The sequence below is a fragment of the Neolamprologus brichardi genome, chromosome 15 (genome assembly GCF_056152115.1).
Source record: "Neolamprologus brichardi isolate AB-2024 chromosome 15, ASM5615211v1, whole genome shotgun sequence".
Taxonomy (NCBI): Eukaryota; Metazoa; Chordata; class Actinopteri; order Cichliformes; family Cichlidae; genus Neolamprologus; species Neolamprologus brichardi.
The window spans coordinates 38,456,630-38,481,123 of NC_142118.1; the positions used below are offsets into that span (position 1 = coordinate 38,456,630).

A 24,494-nucleotide genomic window follows, 5' to 3' on the forward strand; every position below is an offset into this window, starting at 1 on the left:
ATAAATATTCAAAGACCTTACCTGATTTAACTCAATCGTGGTGTTTTGAACACTTCCAGATGGTTTGCAGGGTGGCTGCTATTTTTAGATCCCTGGAAATCTGTTTCTTCCCACCTGCACTTTCTGATTTTATCATCTCAAACTTGTTGAAATCACACATTAACTTCTGCCTCAAACTAACTCACAGCTTTTGTGAAGAGGTGGTCAGCTCACTGGTTGAGCCTCACGGCTGAAATTCAGCGACCAGGCGTGAGTCCGAGCTCTCTCCCCCTCTTTCCTGTTTTCCACGGCTGAACCGTGAAATAAAAGCAAAACGTCCAAAAAACAAAAACCACTTCCTGTGAAGGATCTTTGTTGGTAATAAAGAAGAAAGTTTGGGGAACACAATTCACACGTCTACTCACTAGATTTGTAAACGTTGTAGAGGAAGAGTCACCAGCGTGCAGGGACAAACAGAAGCTGCACTGGAAGCTTCTGTATGTGAGGTTATTTTGAGCAGAGATGGGAAAATGTATATTTTTTATTTTGTTTTGTTCGAGCCATTTCCCAGAACTTTCTGCTGCTGTTTGTATTTCTTTAGCTCCTCCTGTGGTTTTCCTCCAGCCCATTCATGCATCCAGCCCAGGCAGGATGCATGAATCCTCCCGGCTTTCTTCTAGCTGTACGTGCCGGGATAACTCGATAGTGAGGAGTCCAGCAGGTAATCAGATACACCTGACCCACGTCATGTGACCTGCCAGTGTGGAGGAGCAGCACTTCTAAGATCAGCTTCTTCAATAATTCTGAGCTCCACAAGCCAAGAGTGAACCTAAAACTCGTTTCCAAGACTTGTATCAGAATCTCTTTTTTTTGCTTATGATCAGAAGCCGAGGCTAAAATAAGCTGGACTATATGCTTCAAGAGTTATTCAGCTGGTTTTTCATGCAACATCCACAAAACTGTTACTGTGAATGCAAGTTTTTATGTTTTGTTTAGTTTTTGTTCATCATGTGTAAATGTGTATGTGTTAGTCCCCGTAGGGAAATTACTCCTCTGCATTTAACCCATCACCCAGTGAAGCAGTGGGCAGCCACCAATGCAGCGCCCGGGGAGCAGTGTGTAGGGACGGTACCTTGCTCAGGGGTACCTCAGGGTAGCTGTCCAGTGGAGTCGAGCCCCCGACCTTAAATAAGGTCTTAAATAAAGGTCAGGTATAAGAATAACCCCCAACTTAGTGATGTAACACTCACATTAAAATCTATGTTTCGTATCTAGTCGACTTTGTTGGGGCTTCTAAAAGCATCGTCCTGCAGCACAACGTGGAGGAACCTTTTTCATATGTGAATGTTTTCCTGACATGTGACATCAGTCTGACTGGTCTCAGCTCAGAAACTCTGCAGTGAGCTGTGTGTGAAACACCACATGATGCTACACGTGTGTGGAAAACATCCTGAGCTGATTCTCCCACAGCGGCCTTCAGTCCTGTCAGCGAGGCAGGATTGGCTGTAACAAGTAAATGCTAGTGTTTTAGAGTACTCAGATTACTTTATTTTAATAGGGTAACTTATCACTTACCAATTACAACGTCATGGTTTTAGGGACCCATTTGTTGTTTTTTTTTACTATATTATTATCGTTAATATTATTAATGGTAGTTTTAGTATCGATTCTTAATTTATTATTATTATATATTATTATACATATTTAGTGTCTATCAGTTGCCATAAACTACGTTACAGCCAATCAGGACAGTGCGCTAAATTCTGCTGATATACTTTTAACATTTGCAAGCAAAATTAAGTCGTTATTGCTGAACATCAGTGATAACTCACAGCAGTAACTCAGCAGCCTGAGCTAATGCTAATGCTAATGCTAATAGTAAATTTGTTAAAGTTAACGACTGAGCAGGTCGACCTACAGCGCTGAGGGAGAGCGGCTTCACTGCCATGATTTTAGGCCTTTATAAATCAAAGTTGGATGCTTCCCAGCACTGCAGGGTAACAGGTTCATTATTAATAGCCAGAGTTTTGTAATGCAACGCGTTACTTCTATCATATTAGTGGGTCATACCATGTTCTCCTGCACTGCTTGTTACTCATATCACTGAGGCTGATTAATAATGGGACCAATGTCAGGCCTCCTCGATGCGACTGTGTGAGGGCTAACAGAAACCATACAGTACATTTTACGCCTGCACGGTTCTTTATCAAACTAATTCGTTTGTCATATGAATGTTTGATTCAAGACATTTAAAACTGACGTGTTTGCGTTGAATACTTAGCAAAACTGTGAGACGGGTGCATGCTGGCCAGAACTGTGGAAATCATCATATTCTTATGTTAGTCAATTAAAAAGTCACCCATGGACATGGAGGATGGTCACACTACCATGACAGTTATCAACATGATGTGTTACTGCAACATTAATCTGGATGATGGCCTGATGTAGATGTGAGTACTGAGTGAGACTGAAATCAAACCCAAGATAACTTTGAATAGTAAGAGATACATGTTAAGACCAGCAAGAGTTAAAATGCAGACAGACTCGTTTTTTACTGGCATGCCAGAGAAAAGAGACGAGAGAAAGAAGGGAAAGGGAAGGAGGAGGGAGGAGGGATAATTGAGGCAAACTTCTGAAGCCAAGCCCGAGTAAAGAAAAAGCTACAGCTGTAGAAGAAGCTGAGATGGAGAAGCTGCGATGGATGGGGAAGCGACCATCTGTGTGCACTGTGAGGGTGTGCATGCAGCAGCATAGAGGCAGCATGCTCGCTCATGAAGAAATGAATGGGAGAAAGGACTTTTATACTAACTGGCATCTCTTTAACTGGACCAACAGGAGCTCAGCTTTAAGTTTCATGTTCACTGCGTCATTTTTTCCTTAATTTTACATTAATAAGCCAAACTTTCCTTCAAGTGAGCTGCAGGTTATAACACAAAATGCTTTATTCTACAGATTCTGGCTGTTTTTCAGTTTTGTGTAAAATATTAAACTTATTTTTGTAGAAGTGTTTGCTTTATCAGCTCACTAGAAAATAAAGATGCTGGTACAATGACGTACTGCAACAATAAAACATCAAAAAGACATAATAACTATAATAACAGGTTGCTGTAATCCCTGTAATCTACTAACTGATGTCACAAAACAACAAACACCGTTAGTGTGAGGAGAGGGTCCATATTTGGGTTTCACATATTTGGATACATAGAAATCCAGAAATGTTTGAAACGTAACAGCTCCACAGATTTATGTGAGGCCTTTTTATCTGCAAACAGACTTTGATTACTGCACAATGTTCGTGTTGGCTGACAGCTGATCAGTGTCTGCTGGGCTCACCTCCTCCTTATAGTGTTTGCAGTATTAGTGAAATATTTATTTTTTGTTTAGGACATTAGATGACAAATTTTCCACGACTTTGTTTCTATTTTGGTGAGTAAAGTTCAAATATTTTATTAGTCTGTTACTTATTAGCAGCTGTAGCTGCGTTGTCCATATACAGCCTATGAAAGTTGCTAGCGCTAGCTCATAGCTTAGCACTCCAGTCTCATTTATGATAACCTCTGGCTCCAAAAACCCAACACTGGTCAAAGGTCATTGCTAAGGCCTCAATATCACCGACCTCGAGTCGCGCTGGTGACCGTCTGCAAACAGCCAACCGCAAAGGAAAATGTGTTGTTGTTGTTGTTGTTGTTGCACTTGCTTGTGTGAAACTAGTCACAGGTGGTCTATGGTACCAAAAACCTCCTTCTGGTTGTTCTGGTCGCTAGCAGGAAGCCGTACTTGGCGTTAGCTTCCATGAAAACTGCAGCTCAAACTGAAAATAGAGAAGCTTTTTCAGACTTCCCTGCTAGCAACCAAAGCAATCAGAGTTTTTGGTGCAGCCCTCTCTCTGCAGCCTAATAACAGCTGTCCCAAAACCCCTCACCACCATTTCCCTGCAACCAGATGTTGCTGATGCATCCAAAGGATTTCATGGACTTGTTGCATCACAGATTCTGCACATTTACTGTTGTTGTTCTCGCACAGTTTGCTTTTTTATAGAACTCACATTTAATACATCTTGATGATAACCGCGTTTGACTGGATTGCATTTCTCTTTTTAAATGAGAACTCACTGCAAAAAAAACCTTTTTCAGAATCATATAAACACTTAATTGTTCCAGTCTTCTCATCTATTTACTTTTATTGCTTCTTTAATTTTAAATGTGTCATTTCACCTTGGAAAGTAATCTGTCAGGATTAAATTGAACTTCCCTCTTTGAACGATCAAGAATAACACAGTTGGTCAAATTAGCTAAATAATGTTATGGAGATTTAAAACTAAGTGCAGCATCGATCGGCACCGCTCACTGACCTCAGATATAAAGACGAGGGAAACAAGCGGCACTACAAGGCTGTAAATTCACATATCAGACACAAACACTGGGGCTAGAGCTGCAATTCTCTCCTCTAGTAGTTCACTTCAACGTCTGAGCTCCTCCACATTCTGCTTTTAATGATCCAGCAGTAAGAGTCTTGGAAAAAGCTGTAAACATGTCTGAGGCTATCTTTTCTTTCTTTCTGTAGCAGACGAGAGGAGAGAATGGTGAAAGCAGTGTGAGCTCAGAGCCTGCCGCTCAGCGTAATGATGGTCAGGCAGCAGATGAGAGCTGGGATGAGCCATGCCTTTGAATTAGCCACGACAACAAAAACATGATCAGCATGCTGGAGAGGACCTCATGAGACTGATGCAACATTTTGTGAAGTGAGCACAAACTCTGAAACCAGATATGCTATTTAAACACTCTGCTCCACTTTAACCAGGAAAGTTGTGAGGCGTGTGAGATTGGCATACATGTGTCATCACCGTGTCGCTGTCCTGAAAACAGCTTTATAAAAAGGGCAAAAACCTTGCATCACAGTTAGGCTGTCAAAGAGTAACCAGGCTAACAACTGATTTGCTGTCAGATGTTCTCAGCTATAATATCCATGAGCCTGATTTAAGATAGACTGTTGGGTTACTCAGATAAGATAAGCTTCATTTTCCAAAGTTTTTGGTCGTAGAAAATCATTTGCAACTGTGGAGCTGGTCTGTTTAAATGTGAAGTTCATATTCGTGATCCACGAGCTTCTTGTCCACAGTCGAAGATCTAACATTAATAATAATGATAATGATAATAATGATAATGATAATAATAATAATGATAATAATAATGATAATAATAATAATGATAATGATAATAATAATAATGATAATAATAATAATGATAATGATAATAATAATAATAATGATAATAATAATGATAATAATAATGATAACAATAATAATGATAACAATAATAATGATAATGATAATAATAATAATGATAATAATAATAATAATGATAATAATAATAATGATAATAATAATAATGATAATGATAATAATAATAATGATAATAATAATAATGATAATAATAATAATAATGATAATAATAATAATGATAATAATAATAATGATAATGATAATAATGATAATAATAATAATGATAATAATAATAATGATAATGATAATGATAATAATGATAATAATAATAATAATGATAATAATAATAATGATAATGATAATAATGATAATGATAATGATAATAATAATAATGATAATAATAATAATGATAATAATAATGATAATAATAATAATAATAATGATAATAATAATGATAATAATAATAATGATAATAATAATAATAATAATGATAATGATAATAATAATAATAATGATAATAATAATAATGATAATAATAATGATAATAATAATAATGATAATAATAATAATGATAATGATAATGATAATAATAATAATGATAATAATAATAATGATAATAATAATGATAATAATAATAATAATAATGATAATAATAATAATGATAATAATAATAATAATAATGATAATGATAATAATAATAATAATGATAATAATAATAATGATAATAATAATGATAATAATAATAATGATAATAATAATAATGATAATGATAATGATAATAATAATAATGATAATAATAATAATGATAATAATAATGATAATAATAATAATAATAATGATAATAATAATGATAATAATAATAATGATAATAATAATAATAATAATGATAATGATAATAATAATAATAATGATAATAATAATAATGATAATAATAATAATAATGATAATAATAATAATGATAATAATAATGATAATAATAATAATGATAATAATAATAATGATAATGATAATGATAATAATAATAATGATAATAATAATAATGATAATAATAATGATAATAATAATAATAATAATGATAATAATAATGATAATAATAATAATGATAATAATAATAATAATAATAATGATAATAATAATAAGCTGTTGCTATGACGCCCAGACTGCCTGGATGACTTCTACACACGATGTGGATGCAGTGACCCCACGTTACGTGTCCTGCCACTGCATGGCTGATTTGCTTTGGTTCCTAAACACTTCCTCTTTGCAGTGACGCCACTTAAAGTTGATTATGGCATAACTAAAGATAAGAAACTTCACAAACTGATTTGCTGGACTGATGACATCCTTTACAGTAACATGCTCAAGTTCAGCGAGCTCTTTAGAGCAGCCCATTCTTCTCCAGCGTTTAAACACGCAGACGGCGCGGCTAAGTGCTGTCGTTCTAATCAGGCATTAGATCATAATTATCTTCCCTTTCCTGCAAGTTCACCAGGACAAATTTGAAATCTTTATTCCCAATTTGCTGTGGTTTACAGGTTTGTTGCCTTTGTAGGCAGCAGCTCCCTAAACGCCTCACAACACCAACTCAGTGCCACGTCCTTTCCTGGTGGGAAATTCACCTTTTAAACATCTTTATGTGGATTTATGACATTTAAAGTAAGACATGCTCATTTCACATTTTTAATGAAGCAGGGTGCAGAGAGCAGGATGTGATGCTGCTCATATATTAAAGCAGGGTGGGGTGGGTTGAACATCAGTGGAGGTGAGGGGCAGGGTGGTTGCACTGTAGGGTTGGGGTCCTGAGAGAGGCCGGGACGGGCCTGAGGCGCCAAGCGAGATGCAGGCGCGGCACGGCTCCAGTCTGCCAGGCCTTGGCTTTAAGAGGGTAAAGAGTGAAAGAACCAACCTTCCCGTTGATCTGAGTGGTGAGATTTGGATTGGTTTTTTTGGATGGCGGGGTGCAATGGCGATGGAGGGATTTAAGATAAAGTGAGAAAGAAAGAAAAGAAACAACGAGAGGGGCAAAATAAGGAGTGGGAGGAAGAAGACAAGGAGAAACAGAGAGAGTAAAACAGGCAAATATCTGCTTATCCGTTAATGAGTGAAACACAGCCTGTACACACACACACACACACACACACACACACACACACCATATGGCATGTAACAACCCAACGCAAACCCACCATGCACACAATGACAGATACACTCTAACGTAACAAGAATAAGGCACACAGGGAGATCTCACAGTAAGGACCCCCCCCGGACCCCCCAGTCACACTCTCCCTGTCTTTAACACTGCTGCAGCAGCCTGTGAATTAAGACAGCATTAAGGAGGTGGAGGCTTGCTGACAACCAGACTTCATTAGGCACACAAAGCAGACATTGTGTTACCGCTCACATTTATTCTGCTCATTGACTGTGGGGGGGGGGGGGGGGGGGGGGGGCTCAGCCACACAGCACCCTGAAATCAATGAGCACATAAACACGCTGCCCTAACAGGATTAATCCAACACTCACCTTGGAAATTATTCTACCATGAACCCAGTTTGTACTCAGAGCAGATTCATTTCTATGGAGGCGCCTCGGATTAGCTAACACCCAATTCAAAGGACACTTTTATTTTTTACCCACTGATGAAAAGATAAACATTGATTAAAAAAACTGTAGTAACAGAGTCGTAAATCTGCTCCTCTCACCCACAGACGGAGCAGATACCAGGAGCATTGAGAATAGAATAGAAACAAATAGAAACGAATAGAAGAGCCCTTTATTGTCAGTGTACGTGGGAAAAAACTTGATCTGGATCCATATTTGGACACTGACACAATCATTGATATTTTTACAGTTATATAGTAAATATGAGCCTAAAGTACAAACTCTCAGCTTTGATTTGAGGGTATCATCTTTACATTCGTTGACCACGGGTTGCCAGGATGAAGTAAGTAGAGATACTCAAACCTCCCCCCCCCCTAGGCACCGCCTTAAGCTTTTCTGGGGGGGATAGTGAGATAGAGTCATAATGTTTGCACTGTGTGCCCCAGCTGTGTCAGAAACCCCTCATCTAGGAGGTGCTGGTCTGGTCTGAAAGCAGAGCCTTTGCTGTGGCCTCTCCTGAAAGGCCACGGTCCATGGAGCAAACTAAGAGCATGTCTGGAGGAAGCTCATTTAACTGCAAGTCTTTTGGTCACGATCCACAGCTCCACAGTAAGGGTTAGGGTTAGTAGATCAACCAGTAAATCGATGGCTCTCCCTTCATCACGAGGGACCAGCATCACTGCAGATGCTGCACCAGTCTGTTATCATCATGCTCGACTCCTCCAGGCTAAAGTATTTCCTTCATCTGTTCAGCAGGTACAGAGTTTGGAAATAATTTCAACTCAACGGTTCTGAGTGATCACAGGATCCTTGTGATGGTAGAGAAACACTATCAGGAGGTGGGAGCACCATTATCCACGTTTACCAAGTTCAGCACGCTGTGAAACTTTCAGATCAGTCTGTAACAAAACTCTAAGAGACAAACTTATAGACTCACTGACTAAACACATGCTGAAGACAGTACGAAGTCAGGACATGTCTGACTGTCAGTGGCACTGAGTCACTGCTGTTTGCTGATGATGTGACATATGACAGAAGTGTGAGCTCTGTATTGGGCGACGTGCCTTCTGCTCAGAATCAGCATATTTCTGCAGGATTGACGGAGCAGATGGGAACATACGTAATAAACATGTTTTAAAAACAAACCCAGAAGGTTTTAGAGGTAAAGTGGCCGACTGTCAGTCGAAGGCTGCCGAAGAAAAGAGCTGCAGAAAAGTCTGGAATCAAAGAGTCATGAAGAGCTGTGGTGTCAGGGAGACGCTTCCTGCAAAAGATTCAAACTATTAAACACAAACATTTTATTCCTGATTGTGTGAATTTGCGCAATGACCAGTGGTTTGGTGGTTCGATGGTTTCAACCCCTTGAAATAAAGCTGAGAGTCTGCACTTGCAGCATGATAGTTTCATTTTACCTTTACTTGTGTCACTGTCTTTAGAACCAGCTGTATTTCCTGTATATTTTATAAGCTTTACATAAGCTGCATTGACTTACACATTTTTAGGCACCTTAATAACGAGGCTTTTCCAGTACTGCCATCCATTAGTGCCACAGCTTACTGGAGGACACTTACTGGGAAGAAAATATTGTAAAAACAAAAACAAAAAAAGCTCAACTGTCAGTCTTTAACCTACAAATGACAGGATCACACGTCTGTGGAACTGCACACTTAATACTAAATGACGGCTTTTAATCTCTTCCCTATTTTTACAGCTTTGAAAGCTCAACAAAGTTAGTGAACTTTGAGTAAATATTAATTACTCTTTGCATTTTTATCCAATTTTCTCTATACAGGCACTAAAATCTTATTAGACCCCATCAATCGTTTGGTTGTGTTAAAGTGCATCTATAGGACACTAAAGCCAGTTGATCTGTTTAAGTTAAAGAACTTCCTGTGCTTTCAGAGTAATATCTTAAACATGGACTAAATATTGACACACATTCACTCCCAAAATAGTCTCTCACGTCCATCAGAAGAAGAAGTGAAAACAAAGCATGTTAAAGAATAAAATGCAGCTGTCTTCATGTGCAGATAGGAGGATAAGCATTGAGACATGAGAAGTAACATATACGGTCAAAGTATATGACTGACACCTGAGTGGAGACGAGACCAGAGCGACAAATACAGAGAAAGGAACTAAAAAGAGATGAAGAGAGATACTGGTGGGGAGGAAGAGAGACACACTGGCAACATATTTGTGACAAATGTTGCAGTGATTGCTCAGAAGCCACAGTGTGAGATGAAAATGGAAACGCAAATACTGGCACACCTAGAGAGGTCACAGGTTAAATCAACAGAGGCAGGAACCTTGAAAAGCAGAAACAGAAAGTCACATGCTTTATGTTCTCACTTTGCTGGCTGCGGTTCTCGTTGGCGGCTCAGTGGAGGACGCGTCTCGTAAAACGAGATCAAATATGTACATTTATGTGGAAACAAACAAAGTGTCCTCAAAACTGCCTGAATTTTCTTCACCACTGAGATTGTTACTGACAGTTTTCTTTGGTTCCCAAAGGCAAGTTTTTCATGTTATTCTGAGCGCTGTGCTACGATCTGTTATTTGGAAAACGATGCACATGCTGTGTTAAGTAGATAAAAATATACATCTGTTCACACATATGTACTTTCAAGACAGACACACACACACACACACACACACACACACACACACATACAGATCACAGTCACATGCCTTATCAAGTCTTTTGCCCAGTTTTGCATTGCTTTCTTTTCCCGTGTTGGTTTTGTTTCTGTGCCGTTTTAATTAACGCTGCATCAGCATCGTCACTCCTGCTGTTCTCGCTCTGCAGTTTCATTGAAGAAGACTGGAAAATCACCTCATACTTAACCTTAACCTTATAATACATTTTAAAAAAGCTTTTCCCTCAGTATTCTTGTCACACACGAAAAGTTTCGTGCCAAAGAAAGTGAAACTGCAGAAGATGACACCAGGTGACTCCTGTCAGGACGTCTGCAGGACTGAACAACAGAGGAAGTGTTGCTGATCTGATGAGCCTCGCTTTCTGTTGGACTTCAGATACAGTCACAATCTGCTATGATCGACACAGAAACAAGGATCCGTCCTGGCTCGCAGGATCTTTTCTTGGTAAACTTTTGTATCAAAGTAGCGATGTTTACATGCATGAATCCCACGAAAACCAGCAGCTACTGATTCTGATTGAACACAGGACACAAACCCTCCTTTACAACTTAAATTCATCCATTAAATGACCACAGTCCGCTCTATTAGATTTTATATAATACCTCCTGTAATACATGTGGTAAAATGATTACAAATATCTTTTAACTCCTGCCGTATATCCACATAGTAAAAAAAGAGTTGATTTCCATCTTTTTCTGCAGCATCTGCATCCTTACTGTTTTCCTGTTGGACTCTGACCTTCAGCATCCTACACCTGCTATGATGTGTTCACTTTATAATATCCAAGCAAGCTCAGTGTGGTGCATACAGGATTTATCTTAATTAGTGACAATACTTTGTCACTAATTACTCAACAAGCTTGACTACTGCAAAACCTTTCTGTCTAGTCTACCTGAGATTGTTATAAATCCTCTCCAACTAATCCAGGATCCTACAGCCGAGTGCCGACGAGGACCAGAAGGAGAGAAAACACATTACAGCAGCTCCAAAGTCCCTGCAGTGGCCATCTGTCAGTGACCTTATTGACTGCATTTCTTTTACTTGTTTTCAAAGCACTTCATTGTCTTGCTCCACTATATATGTCTGACATGCTGACAGTGTATGAACTAGCAAAGACCCTCAGGTCCTGCAGCACAAAGCTGCTAGTTTTTCCAAAGTAAAGGACACATGGGGGGGCAGCTTTTAGCTTTTATGCCCCGAGCTGCTGGAGCAGTCTGAGTGGAGGAACGGAGAACAGCCGCAAATGTTGAGAACTTGAAACTCAAAACATAAAAACGATTTGAATCTGATTATCTGCACTTGTTTGATCTCATTACACGTTGCTTTGTCCTGCTATGGACTTGTTGCTTGAACCACTTTGGCCTGAACCTGCAAGAAGTCGAGTAAAGTTTCAGTGTTTGTGCAGCAGATCTGTGCCGTGGGGATCTCGTTGCTCAGTGAGGATTCTTCCTGCTTATGTTGAGTATAAAAACATCTCCACAGTATGACCTCACAGACTGAGAAGGACCTGTGTGCTGTCAGCTTCACTAACATTGCTGGTGTTTCATTGAGTTGTGTGAACTGGGTCATGACGTCAGACAACAGGTGCATAAAATCGGAGCTGCTGTCTCTAAAGTCATTTGCATGTTTCTCGAGCTGAACGCTGCAACTTAATCCTTGAAATCGAGCATTATTCTACCATCAGAACAGAGCACGTCATCTCTGGGTGTCAGCTAGCGAGCTACCTTTCTGCTACCTGCTAATCCTCTTTTCCATGGAAGAATCTTCTTTTACCACCTCGGAGAACAGCGCTGGAACAATTTGGACTGTTTTTAACTCTCGGTGGTGCCCTGATGCTTGTTTGAAATTAAAGGAGCATGTAGATCCAGAAATGGCTGATAATGCCAGACGTAACAAGCAGCTCAAATCCAGGCTCCTGTTTGTAGTTCTGTGCTGGATACGGAAATTTAAGGGCTGAAACTGGGCCCAGATCTTACCCACTGACTCCGGTGGCATGTAGGCTTGCTGGCAGGATCGTTGCAGGTATCTCCTCCCTGCTTGTGCAGGTGGGATGAATCACAGAATTTCACAGAGATGAACGTGTGAGGGAAAACCAAACATCTCTGCCTGTCTTTGTTTGACACACTGGGGAAATAGATTGTGGGGCATCGGTTTAAGAAGCAATGCTCGACATGATCGAAAACACAACTCCAGTTAAACACTAAAGATTTGGTACCAGCTGCATTTATTATGCAGAAGCTTTCAAATGATTTTAAGTCCGCCTGCATCAAAGAGAGCTGTCAAACAAAACGAGATTAAAAGGAGAAATGAATCAACAGCTTTGAAAATTGCCTTTGAGAACCTGATACTGGCTGAGGCTAATTGAGTTGTTTGTTGACAAGACTTTAGAGAAAGCCCGAGGCTTCCTTTCACCCTGCTGGCTTTGCTGCTTTACATCCAGCCGACTGCATGGAGGGGATTTCCTCTCCACTTTTCCCCATTTGCGACATGAAGGTGTCAGCTTCCCTTTTGAGGCAAGACCCCACACGTAAAACCTCCACTGGCCCAAAACAAAAAGGCAGAACCGCAGCCAAACTCTCTTTCACCCCTGACGAGTCAAAACATCCCCCCAGGTCACTGTGAGGTTAGGCAGGTCAAGCAAAGTAACAACAGAGCAGAGGAGCAAATACATAAATCACACCCGGAGACAGAGATGAGACAGAGAGGCAGAGATCAGGAAAGGACAGTGTGAGGCTGGAGGTGGGATTTTCGCTGCAGTCACATCCGGAGAGGCAGTTTTCCTGTTAGCATTCAGGAGGCAGAGCCGGGGGTGACGAGAGAGCACCGTTTCTGCTGCAGGCGCTGACCCGAACGGCAGCAGGGAGGGGGCGGCCGAGGTCAAGAGGGAGCTTACCTCGGACATAAAGGTTAGCCGGAGCCGAATAACGAGTCCCAGCGCTGTTGACAGCCACGCACTCGTATTTGCCCTGGTCCGACTCCTCGCTGTTCTCAATCTGGAGCGCTCCTGGGGAGGGAGGTGAAAATGTCACAGTTAAGATCTGCACCGCACACGTGGAGACACACACACACTGTCCAGGTGTTAGCCTGACGCAAAGCTCCCCGTAACGTGGCTGAGCACAAATCTGAATCCAAACAACTAACTTCAAGTTTATCATTTGATCTTTTTATTTATGACAACTTGAACAATCAGCTGTTTTTGTGCTGACTCAGGCTTTCCAGCATTTTCTCATTCCAGGGTTTCAAATACTGACATTAGTCAGATGTGCACAGCTGTGGTAACGGTTCTGCGACACATCAGGTTTATGACAGCACGCCTTTCACTCCCAGCTTGTATGAAGTCTTTGCAAGGCTTCATATTTAAACCGGGGACGTGCACAAGGTGACCTCCTGGTTTCTGCAGGCTGCATTTTACTGAAGATGAATATTTTTTTAGCATTTTTGGAGCCAGAAGTAAGAGGCTGGAGTGCTGAGATGTAAGTTAACACTAGTAAACGTGGTTAGATAAACTTTACAGGTGCCACGCACACAGGTATCTGCTGATTAGAGCCAAGTGGCGTCCACATTAAATAAAACTGGATCACAGACTCTTTGGATGTTCTTCTAACCACAATTAACCACAAAAGCAAACGACATTATTTATCAGATAAATTCATTAAAATTGATACTTTAAAATCTACAGTTTCCATGTCAGCAAAGCTAAACATGAACAGTATCAAAACAAAATGTAGCCCCCTCCGTATGAGGGGTATGTTGGAGAAAACTAGTTCTAAGTACAAGAAACATTTTTTTGTAAAGTTGTTTTTGTAAATTGATGAAAATGACTGTTATTCTTTGAACCTCTCGTTCTTCTTTGATGGCTTTGAAGGACAAGAACTCCTTCAGTGTATCTTTGCAACATCAGACAGAGAAGCAGCATCGACACCCTGGGATAGAAACGCACTGGCTCAGCTGTCGCTGTCATCAGTTTAGCTAAACATGTCTTGTAGAGACACAACCATGTAAATGTGATTCTTTTTTCTGTTCTGATGTTCCTTATTCTCCGTCACAGATGATCCAAACTTGGATGTTAAACATCCAAAGTTTCAAACAAAACATTTTTTCTGAATGAGAATAAACTGAGCGGCCAATTTAAGATCAAAGAAGGAACATTGTGAGATCTGAATCACGCAACATTAGCTGAGCTCTACAACACAAACCTGGAAACGAACAGTTTCCATTTAATGAAACTGTTTCTGTTCAAATGGTTGGAAATTGAAGACGTTTGTTTGAAAGTCTAAACAGGCGATGTGCTGCTAAACACAATTGGCCGTGAAATGTAATTTCCTGTTTTTCTGGCAACACCGTTTCTAAACTGACTGCTGCACTACAGGATTCCCGAGAAGCAATCGGAGCTGTTTATTCTGACTGTCGATCAAAACACTTTCAAATTCTTGAACAAGTGAAAGTGAAACAGAAGACTTTGGCCTAACTGCTGAAAGTGTCCCAGGGATCCAACAGCTCGTCATTTTCAGACGTTAAAATGTTCATGAAACCCCCGATTGTTCAAAACTAACCTCCACTGATCACTGCGATACAAACACACAATACATACCTGACATGGTGATCTACAGCCAATCACCAAAAAGCTTCTTTTGCAATTTCATAGCATTTAGAAACATGTAAAATGTCATTGGTGAGGTTAGCTTTGAGAAAGAAAGCAACATGTGTTTAGTAATAATGTGGTTTATGTGCTGACCGTGACATCATGCAGCGTAGCAGCGCACAGTAAATACTATGGGAAATAAAAATGTACATATTTCAGAATACAATCCTGAAATGCAACATGGGATGGGTGTGTGAAGCCGGCTGAAGAAAAGGAAACGTGTGTGTGGAAACATCCCGGGTGGATCTGGTGCAGACAGCGAGCCCAGAGATGGAGGAGGAACAACCTTCATCTGGGATGCAAGGACATGGTGCAGCGATGAATGTCCTTAAATCTCCCACTTTCTCTCGTTCTCTCCATCACACACACACACACACACACACACACACACACACGCACACACACACACACACACACACACACACACACACACACACACACACACACACACACACACACACACACACACACACAATCCTTGGGTCAAAATACTGATTAAGAGCTCTACTTTCTAAAGTTTCTCCCAAAGAGCGTCCAGGCGACTGAGGAGCGAGACGTCATGTTGCTGAAGATTGAATCATCTCTATTTCCATTTCAGCGATGACTGTTTGTCTCATTGGACATTCAGCTCCTCCTGAAGGAAGCAGCATTTCAGAAGAAAGTGCGTCACTCTCTCCTGAGCTGATGGATGTTTGCTTTGGCCTCTTGGCACCAAAAAGGCTGACGGGTGCTGCAGGAGAAGGCGTCTTGTCACACATAGAAACGTATGAAGCCCTGAACAGAATGTTGTTCTTTACCTTCACACCTCGAGCCGTATGTGAGTGCGTCTGTAGCATGCATGAGTGGGAACCATGTAAGAGCGAAATGTTCTGGGAACGGGCCGATCCAATCTGAAGCTTATCGGATTTATTACACTTCAAGGTAGATTCACCGCATGACTGCAAAGATTGTACCAGTCGGGTGAAGAGACAGCTGAGCATTAAAGCAATGCTACCAACTGACCATTCGTCTGCTTTACCCTGATTTGTGGCCATGAGCGAAGGGTAGTGACCGAAGGAAGAGCAGATGAAGAAAACGGCGTCTTTCTGTTTGTCAGAGAGGGTGAAGACCTCCGAGTACAGCATCGAAAGGGCTCGCTAAGATTTGGGCGTCTGAGTACAATACCTCCTGGGTGCTTTGGCTGTGCCCAGCCTGGTAATCAGTGTGAGCACAGTCTCACTCCAGGGGGGAGGAATCATTAGAAAATTCATGCAGATTGACACAAACTGTTGTGCTTTCATGCTGACAGAATGAAAAAGAGACACCGAACGTTAAACAGCTCCTTATGACACTTCACGTCCAGTGTTGCCAACTCCTCAGTAAGGAAAATCGCTATTGGCTGTCCTAAAAGTCGCTAGAAGTCGCTAAATGACGTCATCACCTAATTTGCATAATTGGTCATGCTAATGTAATTGTAACCTACGCTGCTGGAGAGAGAAATAACATCGTGGAAGAGACATAAAGTGAGTAAAAAACATCCTAAATGCATTTAGAGTTTATTTAGAACTACAAATTAAATGTCTTTTAGCAATTATTGTTTTTTTTAATGTCACAATTCCAACCCTGCTCCTTTATCCGGGCTTGGACCGGCAAAAGTGACCCGAAATAGGCACTCTGGTGGAGTTACTTTGTGTGTGTGTTTATAAGTAGTTTTAAACCTTGTGATCCACAAAACAGCATAAGAGTAAAAGAAGAACTGACTGCGTTACAGCACCCGCTGCTTGTTGAGAGTAAAAGCGATATGCACTTTCACGTCTTTTTTTAGCGACTTTTTTTCTAAAAAAAAGTCGCTAGGGAGTCTGAAAACTCGCTAAATATAGCGACAAAGTCGCTAAGTTGGCAACACTGTTCACGTCCAATTCTTCATCTATTTTGGAGGGTAAATAATAATTGTTAGGCCCTGTTTAAAATATGAGTCTAGATTTTAGTGAGTCCTCTGCACGCCACTGTCCTTGCTTCCACTCTGATAACACGACACCATGAAAAGGGAGTAAATCAGCTGTTTGATAGAAAGCAGCTGCAGTTTGTCTTCAGTGCTGCATTCGTCCTTCTTGCATGTGTACAGTAAGTAGCAGCAAAATACAAACGATTGCATATTATATCAAAATGCATTATTTTGCATTTGATAAAAAAAATGTCCAACTCAACGCTGTTCAGCTGCACCGAAATTTAAAGTGAGACTTCAACCAGAATAAGTTCTCATGACGCTCCGCAGACAGGCATTATTTTTTCTGGTTTTCTGAATTTGAAAACCTTTTACCGCCTCTTTCGAGACCATACACACCTGTGCACGATTATGTGCTGAAGGCAAAGAAAGTGTTGGAACAGGCAAAAGGACAGAGGGCTGGAAATGGGGACACATCGAGGTGGAGAGGAGGATGAAGGCGATGAAGGAGGAAGGGAGGATGAGTAGATGTTTTTCTGTAGCCAGCATTCTTACCTCGTATTGGTGTACCACCTGTGAGGTAATTTGAATGCAAATAAGATTAAAGATAAGCATTAGTATAAAGAGAAGAAGTGAAGCAGAAAAACAAGAAGGCAGGAGAGCAAACAGGAAGCTCGGCTCTCCCTGCTCAAAAAACATCGTCTCTGTAAATAGTTCTGATATTATTCAGCGCTGAATAAGTTCAAGTGTTGGCACAGAGGGAGAAATAAACTCAATGTTTATTTTCAACCAAAACCAATTTCATAAATGACAACTGTGGAAAATGTTTTCAGAGTGAAAACCATTTTCTTCACCGGACACGTGATTTATTTTCCCCACGAGATCTGGGAAGCACAAAGCGTTTCAGTAATGCATCTTCACACAGCTCCAGTCTGTCATTTGTGCATCTACTTATTTACTGTAACACGTTATTTGAGTTGCACACCTGGCTATTTGCGCCGCGGAGCTGGCTTCCTGTTGTGATCATAAAACCCCACACCTGCTTTTTGCCTGAAAGCACCGAGCTATCAAACACTTGACCCTCATTCACCAACAACAGGCTGTGCGGTGCTTTTTCATGTCCTCCTGCAGAACGCAGCCTGCTCTCCCTCTGATGCAATGCACAGAAACCTGCAGGCGTCCTGAAATGTACTTTTCTGCCTCAGTGGCTGACAACTGTACTAGCTTCATAATTAGCACAGTGCATTAGCATACTACAGATGTATAGCACTCGTCACTTTATTTGGGTCATCTAAATGCTCATCAGTGTTTTGTCTGTGCAGCGTTCAGGTTTGTTTCTCCCAGCATGGATGCTTCTGTGTTTAATGACATTAGTTTCTATACATTAAATGTTGTGTTTAAAACATTACAGTCAAGCCAGATATAATGACAAGAGACGAAGATTAAAATCGTCGTCTTTTATAAAGAAATGTTGTCAGTTAAAGGGAGACGTGGTGGTTTTTTGTACTTTCCTCCGTCTTAAACTTTGAGACAGTTTTGCTTCCCTCACATGTGAATGAAAATTTTGCTGCTATCACCTGAGAGCAGATGCTCCTCTGCATTTGCATATTCTACCTGCATATGTGTCCTCCAGGTATCCTGGCTAACTACCACAGTACAAAGACATCCTGTTATGTTAATTAGTGATTCCAAAATAAGAGTCTCTGGATAAGAGGTAGTGCTTAAAGTGGATATGTGAATATATAAGATGAATGTGGCTTGTAGCCTTTTTCCTCCACTTGAAGTCGCCCATCAACACTTTGGTTTCCTTCTGTTTTCTGAAAGTTTTAACAGAAGATTTTTCAGAGGCTGATCCATTTATTCATATAATTAGATTTCTCTCTTGCTTTTAGAGATTTCCAGAATTCCAAAAGCAGAAACTGGCTCAGTGGTTTCATCCTGTTCCTCTTTAGTGTCTCCCCTTTAGATAGTTTAGATAGTATGTTCATACAATAGCTAATAAAAGATAATAACTCTTAAACAAATGTATTAATTATCATAAATGGCTGTAAATAAGTGTGTCACTGTCTGATAACATGAAGCTTGAGCGCTACACTTCTAATGGCTTCTTAGGCCAGTTCCAGCAGTTTGAATGTGAAGGTTCAATCAATAATTCCTCGCTTAAAGTTCGGTTGCCGATAACTAATTATTCCACTTTCTGGCTATAATTCAACCCTGAAGAGTTCTGAGTTATTTTGATTTCACCAGGTTGTATCAGTCCTATTTATTTCACGAGAGATGAAGTATTTCTATTTTTAAGAAGCACACAAACCCTCCTGGTTAAATACAAACGATGCGCTCCTTTCACTCCGAGGTGTAAAATGAAGCCAGTACATAATCTTTATTCTTTCTAGTGGCCAAACACAAAATGACCCAACTGCTCATTAGATCTGTGACCTCACTAAACACTTTTTTCGTATTTAAAAGAAAAAAGTTTAAAAAACTCAAAGGCTACGTTCACACTGCAGGCGAAAGCGCATCAAATCCGATTTTTTTGACCCTATGTGACTCATATCTGATCATGGTCTGACAGTGTGAACGGCACAAATCCGATATTTTCAATCCGATCTGGGTCACTTTCGTATGTGGTGCTGAATCCGATACATATCTGATGTTTTAGAAAGCTGCTGTTTGATGGTCACGTCGCATTAAATCCGTCTTTTACGTCACCGACACAAGACAGACGCCAATTATCAGCGACAGAAATCTGCAACTATCCTTTGAAGCACCGCTCCTCTCTTAAACAGCAATATGGATAATGATTAATAACTTAAAGCAAAAATTGGAAAAGCAAAAATCGTAAAGTCCGAAGTCTTTATATTAACGGCCATCAGTCAAACAATACTGTTGCTCTGGGTCTAAACAGAGCGCGTTGTGTGTGACGTCTTCTTTTGCACATGCGGGCTTTGAGCGTTCACACTAGAGCGCGTTTGCTGTCGCATTTTATTTGTAGTGTGAACGAGCAGACAAAAAAATCAGATTTGAGCATTAAGACCTGCAGAGTGAACGTAGCCTAAGTTTCAACTGGCAAGTCACTTTCTCAGAACTGGAGAAATGATGGCTTGTGTCTAAAGATGGTACCATAACTGCAGTGTCCATCTTTTATATACAGCCTATGATTATACGTATAATGGAGCTGTCTGATAGTGAACATCGTTATTGCATCACAGACACATAAGAAGTCTCTGAGCACACTAAATTGTTTGAGAAATGCACACATGAATCTGCAAAGAGTGGACTTTCCACTTTGTTAAAACATCTTTAATTCTAAATAATATATATATATAATAATCCTAATAACATGAAAGACTCTGGGCTGCAGAGAGCACATGAAGCAGACAGCTGCCAACAGTTCCTCTTTTAATGGAGATAATTGATTTTAATAAGCTGCAGTTAAGCAAACTGTTATTGCAGGTGAATGAAACTTCGGGTCAACAGCTACATGAACCTCATCTTCACCCCTGAAGCTGGTTAAGACGCTGTTAAGGAGAGTTCAGTTATAATTACAGCTTGTTGTTATTCAAACACAACACTCAAATTTACATAATGTTAATTGTTCATCCTGCTGCTGTTCGTTCTGTAGTTTACGGGTGTACGTAAAAGGGACCATTTGAGCATATTAGGTCATATGCAACAAACGGACGAGAGCGGGATGGTTACTATGCAGATCCTCCTGATCTGGATAATAAACCAAGCCGCTTTGACAGGAAAACAAAGTGTCAGATACAGGTGGTGAGAAAGAGCAGAGGAGGAGCCCTGGAAGCTGTGTGGCCCCGTCAGCCGATGAAGGAGACATCAGCAGCTTCCAGAAAGCGGGGCTGGACATTACCGAGACCTGCCATGACTTCCCTCTCACAGCTGCCTGACAGCTGGACGGATCCGCTGCAGCAGGAAGTCTGTTATGACAGATTCAGGGCAGCATTGTGAAAAATAATACGGTTTTATTATATTTTCACAATGTTTGGATTGGAAGGATTATTTTGTTTCTGAAGTAGAGTCCACCAAGAGTGAGTGCAGTTCTTCATGTATCAGCTGAGAACATCAGAGTCCTTGTGTGAAGCTGTAAAACCTCCAGCTTTGTTTCCTTTTCCAAGCAGAATGAAGCAAAAACCCAACATATCATCTGACTGTTAGAGGGGCTGACGTTGATGTATCGGTTTCAATGCGGAGTAATGATGCTGCTTTCAGACTACACAACATCTTTATCTGTTGAGGTGGTCGCTGACTCAGATCAGCCGATTACAGAGTCATAAAATCTGGAGACAAATCAGACTGCATGTTGCTCCTGAGGCTGGTTAGACAAGCAGATACTACGGCTGTGTTGCTGTGTTCACAGCTCCATCCAGCTGCACTGGCGTGATCCTTACTCTTTATAGGTCTTTAAACTAAGGTGATGCCGTCTTGTTGATGCCTGATTACTCAAACTCACAGAATTGAAGGAATCACAGCAGAAAATAATTCTGTCATGGTCGTCTTTCCCCTCCCTGGTGGATAAAACATCTACTGCCATGCACACTGTCACCCTCAGCCTGCCCTACATTATCCTGATGTGACCGTGATGGCTGGAGTCTGAGCCCAGCATCAGGAGCAGTATCCAATAACAACAACGATTTCGTTTTTACCTGTAGACTTCAAAGTCCGTATTATTCTCATCCTTATCCACTATTTTTAGTCACAGTAGAAGTTAAGCAAAGTTTTAAGTTGGTTTTTGCCTTTTGGTAGTCAGTTCATAACAAACATGAAGTTTCACCTGTTGTTGGAAAGTTTTTGAAGAGGACAGTCTTTAGTGTTTTCATTGTTTTCAGGAATCACTTACTCTAAAACTTCTCTCTTCTTTGCACCACAAGGACTATTTATTTGACGTTTGGTGTAACAGAAGATGGCGCTGGGATGGGAAAGGTTGTGAGAAAGGTGGGCACTTTGTCACTGCTGCCTCTGGGGGTTAACCAAAACCAAACAACTGCACACTGAATTATTGCATCTTCACTGAATTTGGATGAATTATAAGATTATCAGGTGCTTATTTGTCTTCTTGTTGAACCTCACAGACTGAGGCTGGAATAGTTGGAAATATTCAGAAGAAAGATTTTCTGTGTGCTGTCAGCTCGATCCGAAGAAAAGAAAAGTCAGATAATCTTTGCTTGGATTTCTTTTGGTTTAAAATCTGTATCTTCACCATTTTAAACTCCAGCTCTACACGACTGAAATACCAGTTTAAGAACATCTGGCAGCAAAAATAACTGAAGTGGGATCTCCAGATTTCATGAGCAGGATCACACCTCAAACCTTCCTGTAGGACGTCTGTAAACCAGCCCGCCTATCAAGCTCAGTCCCCACTGAGGTGTCACGTAAGCAGCAGCCACTCCCTGAGAGTTGCTTCTCATTTATCTGTCATTTTTACATTATCAGTAGTAAGTATGAAGGTTGTGGTCCTTGCTAGTGAAGTCTCACCTACAAATGAAAGTTGATTTCTTTCTGATTTCTAAAACGTGGTCTCAGAGGTTTTCAGTGACTCGCAGTAGTTCAGCTGAGTCACAGTTTGTGGAGGTGAACGTTTACTGCAGGGCTGCATCGCTCCTCTTCTCTCATTGTTCCAGTCAGATCTCATCCTGAAACTTTGTCCATCATTTCTTTCACATCTTTTATTGAAATATTGGCAGAAAAAACTATGCAGAAGATTTTTATGTTTTTTTCTTCAAACTGAGCAAAGGCCTCAGATTGATTGAATGAAGCTATGACAGTTTTAAAAGGACCAAAGGCATTTAAAAGGAACTAATATAGTCACTGTTTTTATAATGAAGCTACTGAAACAAATCATTTGAATAATTCTGAGCTGGCTGACTTTATCTGTTTCACTTTGCTGGCGTGCCACTGGATAACTCTGATTTCTCCAATAAAGGAAGCCATCTGTGCTCGACTGCAGAGGGACTCCGTGTGACAGTGGGGCTCTATGAACCAAATTAAAACAAATTGCCGTGCTGTTCAGTTAATAATATGTGGCATTTTTGTCCCTACCTGAGGCCCTGACTGTGACTTGGGAAATCCTGGGGGTGAACTTCAGTGGCAGCGATGTCCCAGAGCATGTCTCTCAGCCTTTCGTCTCCAGCCTGTATTGAGATGCAAGCAGCCTCAGGAGGAGCCCCGGGCCCGTTGAGATGCGAAATCTGCTTCTTAGCATTGCTGCAAAGCTGGGAGGGATGTTTGAACCTGAACAGCCAATCCAACGATGCGTAGGTGCTTACGAGTTTTGGCAAGACTCAAACATTTCTATTTTCTCTCAGAAAGTGAGCAGAAAGGGCAGCTGATAGGTTGCGCGGGGCTCGGTTACTCAGCCATCCAGCTCTGCTGTGAGCCGCTCAGCCTGGATTGGTGCAATGATGCACTATCTGCTTCTTTGGATGCTGGCAGCCTCCTCACAGAGCTGCTTCACAGGGCTGCCTGTGCTTTAACATTCATCACCGTCTGTGGGGTCTTAAGCACTCTTGGCACGCCAATAATCCTGCACAGGTGCTGCTCAGGTAATTACTGAATCTATCAGGTTCTGTTCAAAGTAGGAAACATTAGCCTCCATCATTTGCTTAATGTGTATTTTACTCTTAGCAACTGCAGTTGTTGCTTACTTCACTTTAAGTGTTGTTATTTTTTATGTGATTTTTGTGATCAGTCGTCTGTGCTGTGGTCACGAGTCTGTAAATGCATGTAAACACAAACCAAATCCCATTAAGAGACTTATTATATCCAGTAAGACAGAAACTGTTCAACACTGACAGTATGACACTGACAGGCCTGGGTGCTAATATCTGAATGAATTATTAAATGGCTCAGAGAGGTCCCAAGCTCGGAGAGGTCCCGGGCTCGGAGAGGTCCCGGGCTCTGAGAGGTCCAAGGCTCGGAGAGGTCCCGGGCTCGGAGAGGTCCCGGGCTCGGAGAGGTCCCGGGCTCGGAGAGGTCCCGGGCTCTGAGAGGTCCCAGGCTCTGAGAGGTCCAAGGCTCTGAGAGGTCCCAGGCTCTGAGAGGTCCAGGGCTCGGAGAGGTCCAGGGCTCGGAGAGGTCCCGGGCTCGGAGAGGTCCCGGGCTCGGAGAAGTCCCGGGCTCTGAGAGGTCCCAGACTCGGAGAGGTCCCGGGCTCTGAGAGATCCAAGGCTCGGAGAGGTCCCGGGCTCGGAGAGGTCCCGGGCTCGGAGAGGTCCCGGGCTCTGAGAGGTCCCGGGCTCTGAGAGATCCAAGGCTCGGAGAGGTCCCGGGCTCGGAGAGGTCCCGGGCTTGGAGAGGTACCGGGCTCTGAGAGGTCCCGGGCTCGGAGAGGTCCCGGGCTCGGAGAGGTCCCGGGCTCTGAGAGATCCAAGGCTCGGAGAGGTCCAGGGCTCGGAGAGGTCCCGGGCTCGGAGAGGTCCCGGGCTCGGAGAGGTCCCGGGCTCGGAGAGATCCAAGGC

The 24,494-nt window shown here is 41.4% G+C and overlaps 1 protein-coding gene across 6 annotated transcripts in view; it reads right to left on the reverse strand.

The window, feature by feature from the left end:
* ptprfa (protein tyrosine phosphatase receptor type Fa) overlaps nt 1-24,494 on the reverse strand; it is a 385,498-nt gene that overhangs the window by 144,548 nt on the left and 216,456 nt on the right. For 3 of the 6 annotated variants that reach the window (XM_087852895.1, XM_087852893.1, XM_087852892.1), the window contains 3 exons: nt 17,578-17,595; nt 13,350-13,460; nt 7,107-7,118 (listed from right to left, as the gene is read on the reverse strand). In XM_087852895.1, the coding sequence (XP_087709021.1) occupies nt 7,107-7,118; nt 13,350-13,460; nt 17,578-17,595 (141 nt within the window). The remainder of the gene's footprint in view (nt 1-7,106; nt 7,119-13,349; nt 13,461-17,577; nt 17,596-24,494) is intronic. The other 3 variants (XM_087852896.1, XM_087852897.1, XM_087852894.1) reach the window with 1 other exon arrangement.